This window comes from Eurypyga helias, unplaced genomic scaffold (assembly GCF_000690775.1).
Source record: "Eurypyga helias isolate BGI_N326 unplaced genomic scaffold, ASM69077v1 Scaffold44054, whole genome shotgun sequence".
NCBI lineage: Eukaryota > Metazoa > Chordata > Aves > Eurypygiformes > Eurypygidae > Eurypyga > Eurypyga helias.
In genome coordinates, this window is record NW_010247870.1 from 1 (window position 1) to 14461 (window position 14461).

Genomic DNA, 14461 nt, shown 5'->3' on the forward strand with positions numbered 1-14461 from the left:
ATTCTATGACTATCCCCAGGGACCCAACAATCGGAAAGCCAGCAGCTTGTTCCCGAGAAAGCATTGAAGCTTGTCACAGTCCCAGAGCGCACATTGCCAAAGACACACAGACACACACCAAACCGTCACACTGTGGATTGGGATACTCTCCTACCTTCGTGAGAATGGTCTTCCCGTAGTTCTTGGTGCTGGTCAAGCCACTGTTCAAGTAGATGTCCTTCTTGGCAATCTGACTATAATAAGCTGTAGACGGAAGAAAAAAACAAAAACTGGTAACAGATTTTTCTTGGGTTTCAGGGTTTTTGGGGGGAGAGGGATCCTTGTTTGGGGAAATGAACAGCTTTACTGTTCTCAGAGGCTCACCAGTGAGACCCTGGCTCCTGTCAGTTTCTGCAGGGGAGAATCCTTAAAGCACGCAACATTTGTGCGTCGCAGTAAAGGCAAAAATACAACAGATTCCCGAGATGACGGCATCTGCCGTTGCAGAACCGCTGCCAGGTGTGCCCTCACAACACCCTTGGTCCAGCCGGGTGGCAGGGGCCTTCACACACCTTGGTCACTCCAGATAACCCAGTGACTTTTATCATAGAATCATAGAATAGAATGGGTTGGGTTGGAAGGGACCTTAAAGACCATCCAGTTCCAAACCCCTGCCATGGGCAGGGACACCTTCCACTAGACCAGGTTGCTCAAAGCCTCATCCAGCCTGGCCTTGGACACTTCCAGGGATGGGGCATCCACAGCTTCTCTGGGCGACCTGTTCCAGTGCCTCACCACCCTCTCTGGGAAGAACTTCTTCCTGATATCTAATTTAACCCTCCCCACTTTCAATTTGTACCCATTACCCCTTGTCCTGTCACTACAGGCCCTTGTAAAAAGTCCCCCCCAGCTTCCTTGTAGGCTCCCATCCTTCCTTCCTTGCTCCAGCTCCAGCCAAGAAAATGGCTATCCATTCTATCCAAAAACCAACCACTAGAGTCTTCGAAAAGAGGATTAAACAACCAGTCCTAGCTTTCAACCCACATCAGGAGGAAAGAAAACAGAGCCTTGCCTTTAGGACAAATCCCACCATGGCTGTTAGGTCTGGGAGAGCCAACATAAGCCAATCCAAGCGTTCCCATGTCAAAATCTTGATAGGTGAAGAGATGAGCAAGGCACACGTGAGCTGCTTTCTCAGCGATATCAAAGCTAAATTGCTTTTAAAGGGAAAAAAAAAATCACATCTCTGTAAGACACTTTACGGTACATATTAGAAGTCTGTAGGTGAGAACATTTATGTCATGAGCCAGACAGGCACCTTCTAGGTCTGTTTCTCTTTCCTACAGAGCAGTAGGAAATTAAATGAATACCCAATTACACTGGGCACACCCACTTACATAACTCTTCTACTCATTTCCCCTTTTCACAGAGAGGGGAAAGCCAAGCACAGCAATTTGATGAGGGTGACAAGACACCCAGGCTCAGGGCCAGACAGATCAGGACTGCTTTTCTGACTCAGGCCCCTTATTAATAACTCTAATCGTTGCCTGCTCTGTAATTATGCAACGGAGCCCTTCACCACGGGCTACAGGGCACACAAGCTGGCTTGACTCTGCGTAACCTCTCCACGTCATGCGAAGGAAGTAGAGGAGTTTCATCTGTTATTACAGAGCAGCTGCACGAATGAGGAATCGGGGCACAGCTTTTCAAGGGTTACAACCTACCTCTAGCAGCATTTTCACATCCCAGGCATCCTTCTTATCATCTGGGTAACTTTTTGCCATATTGTAATGCTTTTCTCCGGGTTTTACAAGGTTTGGCTCATTGTGGATGATAATCTACATTTCAGAAAGGGCAACAACAACGTAGAGGATTTTTGGTCAATTTTATAGCTACAGAAAAGCTTTCAATCTTAAATGTCTCAATAGATCTGCAAGGAGAAAAATTCAGACTCAGCACGCTCCCGGTGTTAACTTTTCAGACCCTGCCAGTTTAGATACACCAAATACATCATAAGGAACTGCACCAGCCATTTTATGGAGCAACATCAACAGCTTTCAGCATCGCGTTCTGCTCCAAGATGCACATTACTTTGTAAAAACCCCAGCCAAATACAACCGGGATTTACATCAATAACCCCAAACCATTTCAGAATTCTAGCTAACCAGAACATATTTTGCAGGATTGCTACTAGCCCAGTGATCAGAATTAGTGCATCACGTTCCTTCCTCCTTCCTGCCCCATTAACTCCTTCCTGTTCCTGCAGACCTGTTACCAGCAAAGGGGCAGCTAGCTTGTACCATGACCCCACGTTCCACATCACGCCTCCTGCAGCACTCATACCCAATGTGTTCCTCTTCTTTTTAATGCTGCCTTCTAGATTTCTGTGCACTAATCATAGAATCACAGAATGGTTTGGGTTGGAAGGGACCTTAAAGATCATCTAGTTCCAACCCCCCTGCCATGGGCAGGGACACCTTCCACTAGACCAGGTTGCTCAAAGCCTCATCCAGCCTGGCCTTGAACACTTCCAGGGATGGGGCACTAAATCTCAGGAGCCAACACCTAAACCGTAGTAACTCCACCCCTGTGTCTACCCTATCCCAGCCTCTACACTGTCATATCATTGTGATGTCTAAGGGGAGTCAAAGCTCCTCAGGCAGGATTTGTGGGTTTTCATCTCTATTTGAGACCCACTCAGGCTTTGTAAGCGAAGCACGAGCCATAGATGCAAACATTAAAGATACATGCGAAAGAGTATGTCTTACACAAACTAGAACTGCTTAAATATGGAAAGATGCTGCCTGGAAACTCTCTTCTCCAAAGCTGCAAGGAACTGAACACGGGCATGTTGTGTCAGATCATTAACACCACCTCCGGCAAGATGCTATTTTGGAGTTCGTAACGTAGGATTTGACTATTTTAACCCTAATCCAGATAGAATCATCAGAAATCTGATATCCAAACCACATGCTTCTCCTTTTAAACCAGAAACTCTTTGCGCAGTTCTGCAAATACCTGCTCTATCTGTATGCCGTACCCATTGAAGGCTCCATTGTCCCAGGAAGTGTTTCGGTAGATGTCATCGACTCTGTCTATCAACTCAATCTACACAGAAAATAAAAACAAGTTATTTAGTTCTGAGCTTTCACATAACAACGTTCAAGACACTCAGATAAGCTGCAACACCCTTACATAGAAACAGAAATTAAAAACCCTCACATAACCTAACGGACTCACGGATCCAAAAACAACAGCACTTGGACCTAGCGAGTATTATCAAACATCCCTGAAAATTTTCCATCCTAAAAAAGCAGGACAAACTTTCCCATTTATCGCTCTCATTTCTGCAGTGGAAGAGCAGTAATACCACGAACAAGACACCTTGGGAAATACTTTGTTCATACACTAGTCTTCCAGGTTTCTTTGAGGGGAAGGGCAGAGGAGGGAGTTGTTTTCACCTCTTTGTTTTTGCACGATGCTGAACTAATTTAACCAATCCCAGAGGCCTGCTTCCCTCTCCCAGCCAAACACCTACTGTTTTCCTCAGGATGGTCCCAGCACAAGGTTCCGGATAGTTTCTCTTCAGTGCTCATGATCAATGCCTCCCTTTTCAAGCTGTTCTTATCTTCCTAAAAACGTACCTCCTACTACACATAAACTACCAAACTTGCTCAGAAGGAAGAGTGACATTCAGAGCCACTCCATAATAGTTCATGCCTCAGTTCTCCAATCACTGCTGTGTTTACGGCACACATGTAGCCAGGAAACACAGGAGCAGGTTAACCTCTGCATCTGTCAGGTGCGGAGATAATAACATCTCTGCAAACACACCAACTGAGGCTGGTTACCTGGGAATGTAAACAGTTCTGGGGACAGAAAGGTGAAAAAGCCAGCAAAGGTGCAACAGCATGATTAACATTTCAAAGATTCCGGCTCAGAAAGAGACTCCTGACAAACAGCCAACCTCCAAAAGCTATTTCATTTCTTTCTGTCTCCAGACCCCTGAAAGGCTGCGGGCAGGCATTCCACTTCACAAACACTTCTCAGGAGAGAAGCACTGTACTGGTTTGGGCTGGGTTACACCTGCAAAACGTCACGTTACACGTGACGGAGTCCTGCTTTCCTCAGGATGGCTGAACACCTGCCTGCCAACGGGAAGCAGTGAATTCATTCCTTTTGCTTCTGTGCACAGCTTTTGCTTTACCAATTAAACGATTTTTATCTCAATCCACGAGTCGTCTCACCTTTACCCTTCGATTCTCTCCCCATGCCACCCGGGAGGGCTGAGCAAGCAGCTGCGTGGGGCTGAGCTGCCTGCCGGGGGCTTACCTAAAACACCTGTGTGCAACCAAACTAGTTATTTACCCTGACGGCTTCTGATTTTGTTGTTCTGGACAAAGGATCCTGGAAGAATCTGGGGGCGCAAAGGAGGAAAATGTATACAAGTTGCTTTTGCTTCTTATGTGAGCTTTTAACATGCCTGAACTTTAAAAGTGCCGGATTGTTTACAGTGGATTTCAAAGTCCAGAAGATTCTAAAGCTCAGACTGGAAAAAGAAACTTCCTTAGGCAGAGAACAGCATAGCCACAAGAATCACAGAATGGTTTGGAAGGAATCTTAAAGACCATCTAGTTCCAACCCCCCTGCCATGGGCAGGGACACCTTCCACTAGACCAGGTTGCTCAAAGCCTCCTCCAGCCTGGCCTTGAACACTTCCAGGGATGGGGCATCCACAGCTTCTCTGGGAAACCTGTGCCAGTGCCTCACCACCCTCTCCGGGAAGAACTTCTTCCTGATATCTAATCTAAACCTCCCCACTTTCAATTTAAACCCATTACCCCTTGCCCTGTCAAGAAGTTTGTGAAGGGGAGGGACTTGTCTTCAAGTTTCACTTATGAACTATTTAACTACAGTATCTCCATTATAAAATGTTTTTAACCCACACCGTTGTGGAGGGAGCACCTTTCCCAGGTAAACAGCACACAGAGCCATGAAATGTAGATACCGTACGTTGCACGACAGCAGTACAAGCCATACATTGTTTTAACTACCGAACCACTGTTTATTCCTGCATTTATTCCAGCAAACTGTAAAAAAGCACATTTACTTACCAAATAGTTTATAGTGGTACTCTCTTCCCCACGGCCCATATACTTGAAAAAACGATGATCTGCCACTACCAACATCTTGCACGTGTTTTTGGAGCTCTCTGGAACGGCTCTTTTCTTCCGAGGGGTGCCTGCTGACATGAACGTTATAAACAGAATTACACAAACACTCACTAAAACTGACACTCCCATGTCTGTTATTTAAGACATGAAGGTGAGTTAGGGTGAGTTTTTGTGGGGAGAAAGGGGATGTTTAGTTTTGGGGCTATTAAGCAGCAAGACAGCTTTTTGCCCAGGTTCTGATCTTGCTTGACCACACAGCCAGCATTCAAGCATTCGTTCCAGAGATGCTGCTCTCCCAAGGTACAACACTCACCTTCGTTTTGCTTCCTGTCTTCCAGTCCTTTTGGCAACAGTTCTTCCTCATTCAGCTTTAAATAACCACACACTTTGGGAGACTGTAATCGTGAGAAATCTTTTATATCTTCAGATCTGTAGACCAGCAGTCTTTCATCTTCCACATTCTCTACAAACCTCCACAGTGGCTGACAGCACAAGGACAGAAATGCAACTGGTTAGGAACACAGTGAATGCCAAGAATAAGTCTATATAAGTAAAAAATTATCATAGAATGGTTTGGGTTGGAAGGGGCCTTAAGGACCCTCCAGTTCCACCCCCCCTGCCATGGGCAGGGACACATTCCACTAGACCAGGTTGCTCGAAGCCTCATCCAGCCTGGCCTTGAACACTTCCAGGGATGGGGCATCCACAGCTTCTCTGGGCAACCTGTTCCCGTGCCTCACCACCCTCGCCGGGAAGAACTTCTTCCTGATATCCAATCTAAACCTCCCCACTTTCAATTTAAACCCGTTACCCCTTGTCCTGTCACTACAGGCCCTTGTAAAAAGTCCCCCCCAGCTTCCTTGTAGCCCCTTCAGGTACTGGAAGGCTGCATGATATAAATGTACCACCAAATCTCCAGAGTTTTATGTGGACTCACACACAGATGCACTGGACTATGATAATTTCACCCCCAGCAATAAGTTCACTGATAAAACATCATCCCCAAGAAAGCCAACAGAATTCAATACGCTACACATGCATCCAAAGATCTAAGATCATCTCGAGAGCAGCAGCAGCCACCAATAAGGCTGTAGAAGACAGAATTTTTCTTCCCCTCCAGAAGAAAGCTGAGGAGGCATCTGGGGCTCCTCTGCTCCCTCCACAACGGCACACAGGCTGGCACGGCCAGGGAGGAGCTGTTTCAACCGTGCCAGCAAACGCACTGACCAGGAGCAACGGAGCTGGCAGACACCAGAGAATACCAACCGTGTAGCAGAACACTCTCCTAAGTCACTTTTAATTGTGGAAATTGCTCCAAAACCAAAGAAAACCACAAAGTCCCCAGGTTTTCCTAATTCCCACAGATACATCCTGACTATCTCGTGGGTTTTTTTAACCAGCACATCCCTGTTATTATCTGTGCTCAGCAGCTACAACACCACCACCAAATACAACAGGGCCAGGCTCTGCTCTCTGGGCAAGGCCGAGAGGTACAGACCGCCCACGTCCACACTGCAGTGCTCGTGGGCCTGGGATTCCTCTGGCCCTTCGGCAGTGGTCGTCTGAAGTTGAAAGACCACTATTTAACATGCTGTGCTATCAGTTTGCAGCAAAAAGGTCCAGAAATGCAAAGGCTGTGCTGACCATGTGTCTGCAGTGTGAAACTGAGGGCACATGTTTTGCATCCTAGCGCAAGGCACAAGGGCACCAGGGCTTTAGGCAAAGGTCCACAACTTTTCCAAACAGTGCAGAAGGACCATGAAAGCAATGGAAAGAAACAGCACAGTGGCTTTGTCGATGCTGCTTTTTGAGAATGGTCTCCAGCACACACTACCTCTGACTGCACACTGGCATCATCTCACCCACAGCAGTTTAGGGGGCAAGGTTGACCCTGGGACGCTCACAACGAGGCAGCGTGGGCAAGCCAGAGCCTCCACACTACGGCTTGCCTTTATTTAGCTATACAGACACAGCCAGAGAGGAGCAAGGGATTGGCTGCATGGGGAACCGAGACAGGCTTACATTACTCTGGACCACTAACACAAAAATGCTTTAAACCACAACCAAATGGCTACTCTGCGCTCTTAGGGCAAAACACGGGCACAGCAGTTCAGGTATTCCAATCCCATTTTCATACTTAAACATGACTGAATTTCCCAGGTTTCCCTGTAATTCTGCATATTCTTGGGTTTGAAGACAATTACAATATCCATATAACACTCAGCCATAATTACTGTTATTCAGCCATTCTAATACAGCTTGTGTCTGGGAATATACTGCACTGAGCAACTCATTAGAACCATCTCTCATTATGTATTTGTTGAAATTTCTTTTTAAATAATAGTTTAAAATAACACAAGCAATGAAAAACCAAAACAAGGGAGCAGGGGAAAATACCAGATTTTCAAATAACGCTCCAAGAATGGGAAAAATGACAAGACATAACAAAGCCAGAATTTTAGAAAGCTCGACAGACCTCAACGCTGCTCAGAAGGCTGCAGTTTGTTATTCTAGAGGATCACCACTAATTACTAACGTTACGCCACTTCTGTTTCTAAACCCCTTTCCTGTTCAAAACATACCTTCTCCCTAATGTATCCAAAACATGCAAATGTCATAGAATGCCACTCACTAATAAAACTGGCACTTGCGAAAGTCAAATTGGTTTCACATTTCTCTCCCTCCTCCCTGCTCAGCCCAAAACAAACACCACCACTAAGTCTATTTTGAGCTAGAGCAGTGTCAGTGTGACTAACTCGAAAGAGAACCACCCACAGGGAAGAGATGATTGTTTGGATACTGCTTTCAAGTACCTCTATATTGTATTCTTCTCCATCAGTATTGATTCTTACTGTAAAGTCTTCGTCCCCAATATGCGCCACAACCTTGGAATTATGCTCTCCTGTAACATAAGCAAGGAAAAATGAAATTAGTTCAGCTCTATCTGCATGCAATTCTGCACAGACAGTGGTGATTTTAACTGTTTTTAAGCCAAATTTCCTTCCTCAGTCCCTGAAGAACACTATACTGTCCGGTTTAAAGAAAATCAGAAATGAACCAGCATTCCTCCCCCAAACCTGAACTTCTCAATGGTCATAAAGACTCTGATTTCATGGATAATTTTGCAGAAGGTGTTGAGAGGGCTGTGGGGATTAGCAATAAGACACAATATTTCTTCTAACCAAAGCAGCTTGCATCTCACTGCTATCAGACAGCAGTTTCTCGGTGTGAGCCGGAGTTCCAGTGGAAAAGGCTTTCACCACATCACAAAGGCAGTGTAAAAGCCAAAACAGCTTCGAGGAAGCATTAGTGTTGGACTAACGTGGAGCCAGACACCCATTCTTTACAGAAAAGCAGTCTGCAAAGAACCACCTTGAAGTCTTTTAACATAATCTGGGTAACGCCACATCACCACCAACTACCTGGGCTTTGTGTTCTGGGACAAGGAACATCAACTACCACATTCCAGTTGGAATTAAAGCCATCATCACCATTAAAAAAAAAAAAATCCGCAACCTACTGCTTAAGTAAATTACACCTTTGTGTTCTGCAGAACTGAACATTAGAGTCCCATCTAAGAACCTTGGTGCAATAGCTCAAAAAAACCCAACCCCAAGCCCATTGCAAAAACTCCACAAAAACAAAACCAGACAACCCAGGGGCATGAGAATTAAGACAGCTTGTTCATCCTAACGACATCTGATGAGAAGGAGGGCAACACACCATTTACTCTGGCCAAGCGGCTCACGCAAAGCTGTGCTTTCTCAGCACTGACACAGGCTGGTCCATACTAACCAACGACATGCCCAGTGAAGAAGTCTTGCCATTGAACACGATACTCCTTCTCCTTGCCTTCCCCATCCACAATTAATGCTTGAAATTTTTCTGAAAAGTGTTCAGCAGTTGCAGTTAAGTATAGTTTAAAGTGCCTGTAAAAGAATTTACTTCCATTTATTTTTAAGCAAAGCACAGACACAACAGATACATCCAGTCTCCATTTTACTGAGAGTCCAAAGGTAGCTGGAAAGCATTAACTCCAATACACAACCTACAAAAACATACACTGTGTAATTCATAACCGTACATATTTTTTAAAGCATCAAGGATGTTTAATTAAAAAAAAAAAAAAAACAACAGCCCAGACCAGTCACGGTTTGCTCATGATGCACCCTCTCCATATGCAGTCAAGCAAAACCAGTTACTGGTAGCTATTTAAAGACAATCAGATGAAGGAATTTGTTCATCTATTTTAAGTTAAATTATCTTATTTTCTGAAACAGTAGTCAGAAGACCGCAAAAATCTACAGAGATCAGGTTTCTGCTTACGACACAGAATCATAGAATCGCAGAATGGTTAAGGTTGGAAGGGACCTTAAAGATCATCTAGTTCCAACCCCCCTGCCATGGGCAGGGACACCTTCCACTAGAACAGGTTGCTCAAAGCCTCATCCAGCCTGGCCTTGAACACTTCCAGGGATGGGGCATCCACAGCTTCCCTGGGCAACCTGCTCCAGTGCCTCACCACCCTCTCCAGGAAGAACTTCTTTCTGACATAGTGTCACAAAAGCTACAGCCTATCTCAGAAGTAGAGAACTGGAGCCACACAGGCTCTCAGTTTATCTGGGCTCTGGGTCAAAGATTTTTGGTGTCCCCCACTGCAATTATTCTGTAATTACCGCTGGTGGTATTGCAACCTCACCATAAAGTCAGGGTGCACGAGGCAGTGCAAGACTGGGACAGCCAAACATTTGATCCCATTAACCTTTTATACTTGGTACTTCAGCCTGGAGAAGAGAAGGCTCCGGGGAGACCTTATAGCACCTTCCAGTACCTGAAGGGACCTACAAGGAAGCTGGGGGGGACTTTTTACAAGGGCCTGTAGTGACAGGACAAGGGGTAATGGGTTTAAATTGAAAGTGGCGAGGTTTAGATCAGATATCAGGAAGAAGTTCTTCCCAGAGAGGGTGGTGAGGCACTGGCACAGGTTGCCCAGAGAAGCTGTGGATGCCCCATCCCTGGAAGTGTTCAAGGCCAGGCTGGATGAGGCTTTGAGAAACCTGGTCTAGTGGAAGGTGTCCCTGCCCATGGCAGGGGGGTTGGAACTGGATGATCTTTAAGGTCCCTTCCAACCCAAACCAGTCTCTGATTCTGTGATACTTTAAAATTACCCCTCCAAACATTTAGAGATGAAAAAACCCATGATTGTAGGTGTAGATGACAGATGGGGAAGGAACATGAAAACACAGCAGAGAAATATGCCAGATGAAGAAAATCGACTTTCATTTGTTAATACAAAGAATTATATTCACCCTGCTCCCCCATTTTAGATTCACAGTCTCAGCACTCAAATACCCGTGAGGCATTTTTCTGATACTCAGAATAACATCCCTACAACCTTCATGCCTGCTGTCTTCTACATCTCCTTCCACTTGTACTTCTATTTCCCATCTTGTAAAAAACTGATTAAAAGCAGTGTTTTATTGAATGGGAAAGTCACACTCAGTAGGAAGAGTATTAAACCTCCACAGAAGACATGTGCCCCAAACAGAAGGCAGAAGTCTTCGAGAACCAGAGGACAGTTAAGAAGTAGGACAATTTTGCCAAGGTGAGGGAGGAGTGGGATCCAACCCAATCAGTGGAAGCAACGTTCATGAAAATGAAGCTAAGAACAAAGCAAAAGAAATCTTCAATCACTGCCACTCCAGCAAACAGAATACAACAGGGCAACTCATTCTTCTGTCTCCTCTGAGTCTCTCAAGTCACACAACCGTGCAGATCACTAACTTACAAGAACTGGCCAGTCATGACAAAAAACAAGGTAACTATTTCTGGGTTTGGAGCTGCACATTATTCATCGCAAACTGAAGGAAAACATTACGCTATGTCATTGCTGACAATTTAATTACCTTTGCAGGGCTGAAAAACTTAAGAGCCTCTCCACGTGTGTCTCAGACTGGAGGTCCCTCTTCTTCAGCGAGTGTTGCTGGATGCTGGACTGAGGAAGGATGTCGTAGTCTGAAAGCATGGACTCAACGGCGTCTGGAAGAACAACAAGGGAAGTTTTTGTTTCAAGAGACTCACAAATGCACATATAAAACAGCACAGCAGAGCTTCCACTTCATCGGTATGATCAGAGTTTGCTGTAGTTTTAGGCCAAGTATTGTACGTTTCTGTAAAGGTGCATTTTGTGTAGGAAAGGAAAAATTGTAGTGTGGGACAAGACACAATCAGAGGAGCAAACAAAGAAATTAGTTTGTTACCCATAACAATTTCAGACCCAAAAACCCATCGGTTTTACCGCCTCAGCTGTGCGGACCCAAAGCCCTGGCTGCCTCCTGAAAACTAAATGGGGGAGAACATCCCTGCTTCTCTGGGTGAATCACACTCCTCACCTGCTGGTCCCCATCTCACTCTGAGGAAGAAAAGTTTCACCTAAGAAAGTTCTACCAAGTACACACTGCAGATCAGGGCTGTATTTATGACTTTCCCAGCACCCTACCATCGCACAAAACTCCTTTGACTTCCCTAAGAACATAAAATTTGTCCAGAAGAATCACAGAATGGTTTGGGTTGGAAGGGACCTTAAAGACCATCTAGTTCCAACCCCCCTGCCATGGGCAGGGACACCTTCCACTAGACCAGGGTGCTCAAAGCCTCGTCCAGCCTGGCCTTGAACACTTCCGGGGATGGGGCATCCACAGCTTCTCTGCGCAACCTGTGCCAGTGCCTCACCACCCTCTCCAGGAAAAACTTCTTCCTGAGATCTAATCTAAACCTCCCCACTTTCAATTTAAACCCGTTACCCCTTGTCCTGTCACTACAGGCCCTTGTGAAAAGTCCCCCCCAGCTTCCTTGTAGCCCCTTCAGGTACTGGAAGGCTGCAATAAGGTCTCCCTGGAGCCTTCTCTTCTCCAGGCTGAACAAGCCCAACTCTCTCAGCCTGTCCCCATAGCAGAGGGGCTCCAGCCCCCTAAGCATCTTTGTGGCCTCCTGTGGACTCGCTCCAAGTGGTCAATATCCTTCTGATGTGGGTAGGGAGAGTAAGGGCCCAAAACCCCACAGGGGGCGGCACACAAACTGCAAATTCAGGTCAGCATCCTGCAGATGTTCCCACTGTTAACAAGGGCACAAACACTGCTGAGACCCCTCACTGAAGCCTCCTGCTGCTTTGTAAGGCATCCCTTCGCCAGGAGCACCCACCCACACACCTCCTCTCCAGAGCCCCCACCACCCAGCGAGACACCCGACAACCACCTTCGCTTCCACCAGCACCAGTCGACTTGTTCACTACTGAAACAGGGGCCCTTATTCCCACATCACCATCTTCCTTCTCTGCTGGGGTTTGCTCTTCCCACTGCACCAAAAGAGGAATCAGATGTGCTTAACAAGAGGCAGAAGTGCTTACACAACAATTCTTCATTTAAAAAAGAAATATCCCCTTTTACCCCCTTCCATTTCCAGTTGTGCTTCTGAACCAGACATGACAACTACCAAAGTGGGGTTTATTAATGACAGTGGCCTTCCAGTTCTTCAGAGCCCCTGACCACTAGCTCACACCGCCCGGCCAAGTAACCTCACGCATTTTACTGGGCTTTTAAGTGAGGAGCAGCACCACCAGTAAGCTGAGTCTTACCGGCTCTTGTGCAACGAGCCAAGGTTGCCAACTTGAACTCTAGCTGCTATGGCCCACGGAGTAATTGTTTGTTTTTAAACCTGACATTCAGTACCATCGTTTATCCCCAGCAACATGCCTGCAGAACCCCCAAAAAAGCCATTAGGAACGGGTGCACTGTTTGGGGCAAGGCAAGCACCTCCGTTTTTCTTTTGGAGGTGGTGGGTGGGGAGGACTGACCACCAGCGTACGTGCAGGCATGTGCTTGTGTCCTCTGGAAGAGAGGGAGCTGCAGAAACAGAAGACCCTCACAGCCCTCTTGCACCAGACCTACTGGCAAAGCGATGGAGAAGTGACACAGCCGCCTCCTCCTCGTGCGGCAGAAGCCGCCGAGCAGCAGCTCCCGGGCTTCTCCCTCCCCTGTCGTTGAGCAACACAGGAAGGGCAGCGCAGTTGCAATTTCCTGATTTCTGTTTACACCCCACAGGCCGAGAGCACCTGCAATCGATTACTGTGCGTTTCGGGTTATATGCAAAGGCAAGTTCCCACCACCCTCCTTCGCGTTGTGGGTTTTTCCCCTTACGTGCCCCGCTGCCGCATGCCAGGCGGCGCTTTCATCGTTGGCTTGTCGCACGCTGCGGAGTTTGCTCATTAGAGCCACGCGGTGAGCAAGTACCTAAAACCTCCCAAAACTTCCCTTTTCTTTAAAAAGCCCAGTATAACTCATTGCTTATGGTCTGGCACCTGCCCTCATCCAGAACCACCTGGGAGGGCAAACTGTGGGAAAAAAACCAAACCCACCCTTCATTAAACCGTCTAGTCCTAAATTCTATTTGTTAACCCTGAGGTTCTTTGAACACACCCAGAGCAGAGCCCTCGATTAAAGCGAACGCCGAGGGACGGGACACCAAACGCTGGCTTGTGATACAGAGCAAGCACGTGGTACGTGGGCCACCAAGCAAGAGAGGTGCGGTGCCACCCGGCTGCCCGGGGACTTACTGACACAGGGGCTTGCCAAGCAGAAGGTCTGCCCAGGAGACAACCCCAGCTGGAAACCATGACTCCTTCTGCCCCTTTCCCCCTCGGCCTGCAAAGTACAGCCCAGAACCAGGAGAAAGTCATGCCAAAGAGGAAGATGCCAAAGACAAGATGTCTCAGTTTCATGGCAAGAGAACCGAGAAGGTGCTAAAGAAATCCGGTTTTCTTTCAACTTGGTAGGCAAGGAGAAGTTCAGAATCACAGAATGGTTTGGGTTCGAAGGGACCTTAAAGATCATCTAGTTCCACCCCCCCTGCCATGGGCAGGGACACCTTCCACTAGACCAGGTTGCTCCAAGCCTCATCCAGCCTGGCCTTGAACCCTTCCAGGGACGGGGCATCCACAGCTTCTCTGGGCAACCTGTGCCAGTGCCTCACCACCCTCGCCATGAAGAATTTCTTCCTGGCATCTAATCTAAACCTCCCCACTTTCAATTTAAACCCGTTACCCTTGTCCTGTCACTACAGGCCCTTGTAAAAAGTCCCCCCCAGCTTCCTCTTAAGCCCCTTGAGGTACTGAAGGAGTCCCGCTCCACCTCAACACACACAAACACGCTTCTGGAAACGCCTCACAGAGACACAGAAAGGGTAGTAAGAACAAGACCTACAGAGTTGAAGATGAGTAAGATGATTCTGCTTAAAGTTACAAACGAAACACA

The 14461-nt window shown here is 46.8% G+C and overlaps 1 protein-coding gene across 1 annotated transcript; it reads right to left on the minus strand.

Annotated features, from left to right (window-relative positions):
• Positions 1-154: 154 nt before the first annotated feature.
• ADAM17 (ADAM metallopeptidase domain 17) lies at positions 155-11192 on the minus strand (the record flags this gene model as incomplete). The annotated part of the gene is made up of 9 exons (XM_010150851.1): positions 155-243; positions 1052-1196; positions 1704-1817; positions 2998-3087; positions 5094-5224; positions 5467-5635; positions 7967-8055; positions 8949-9082; positions 11060-11192. Coding segments are annotated over 9 exons (1094 nt in total), but the record flags the coding sequence as incomplete, so codon positions are not given.
• Between the last annotated feature and the right edge of the window lie 3269 nt (positions 11193-14461).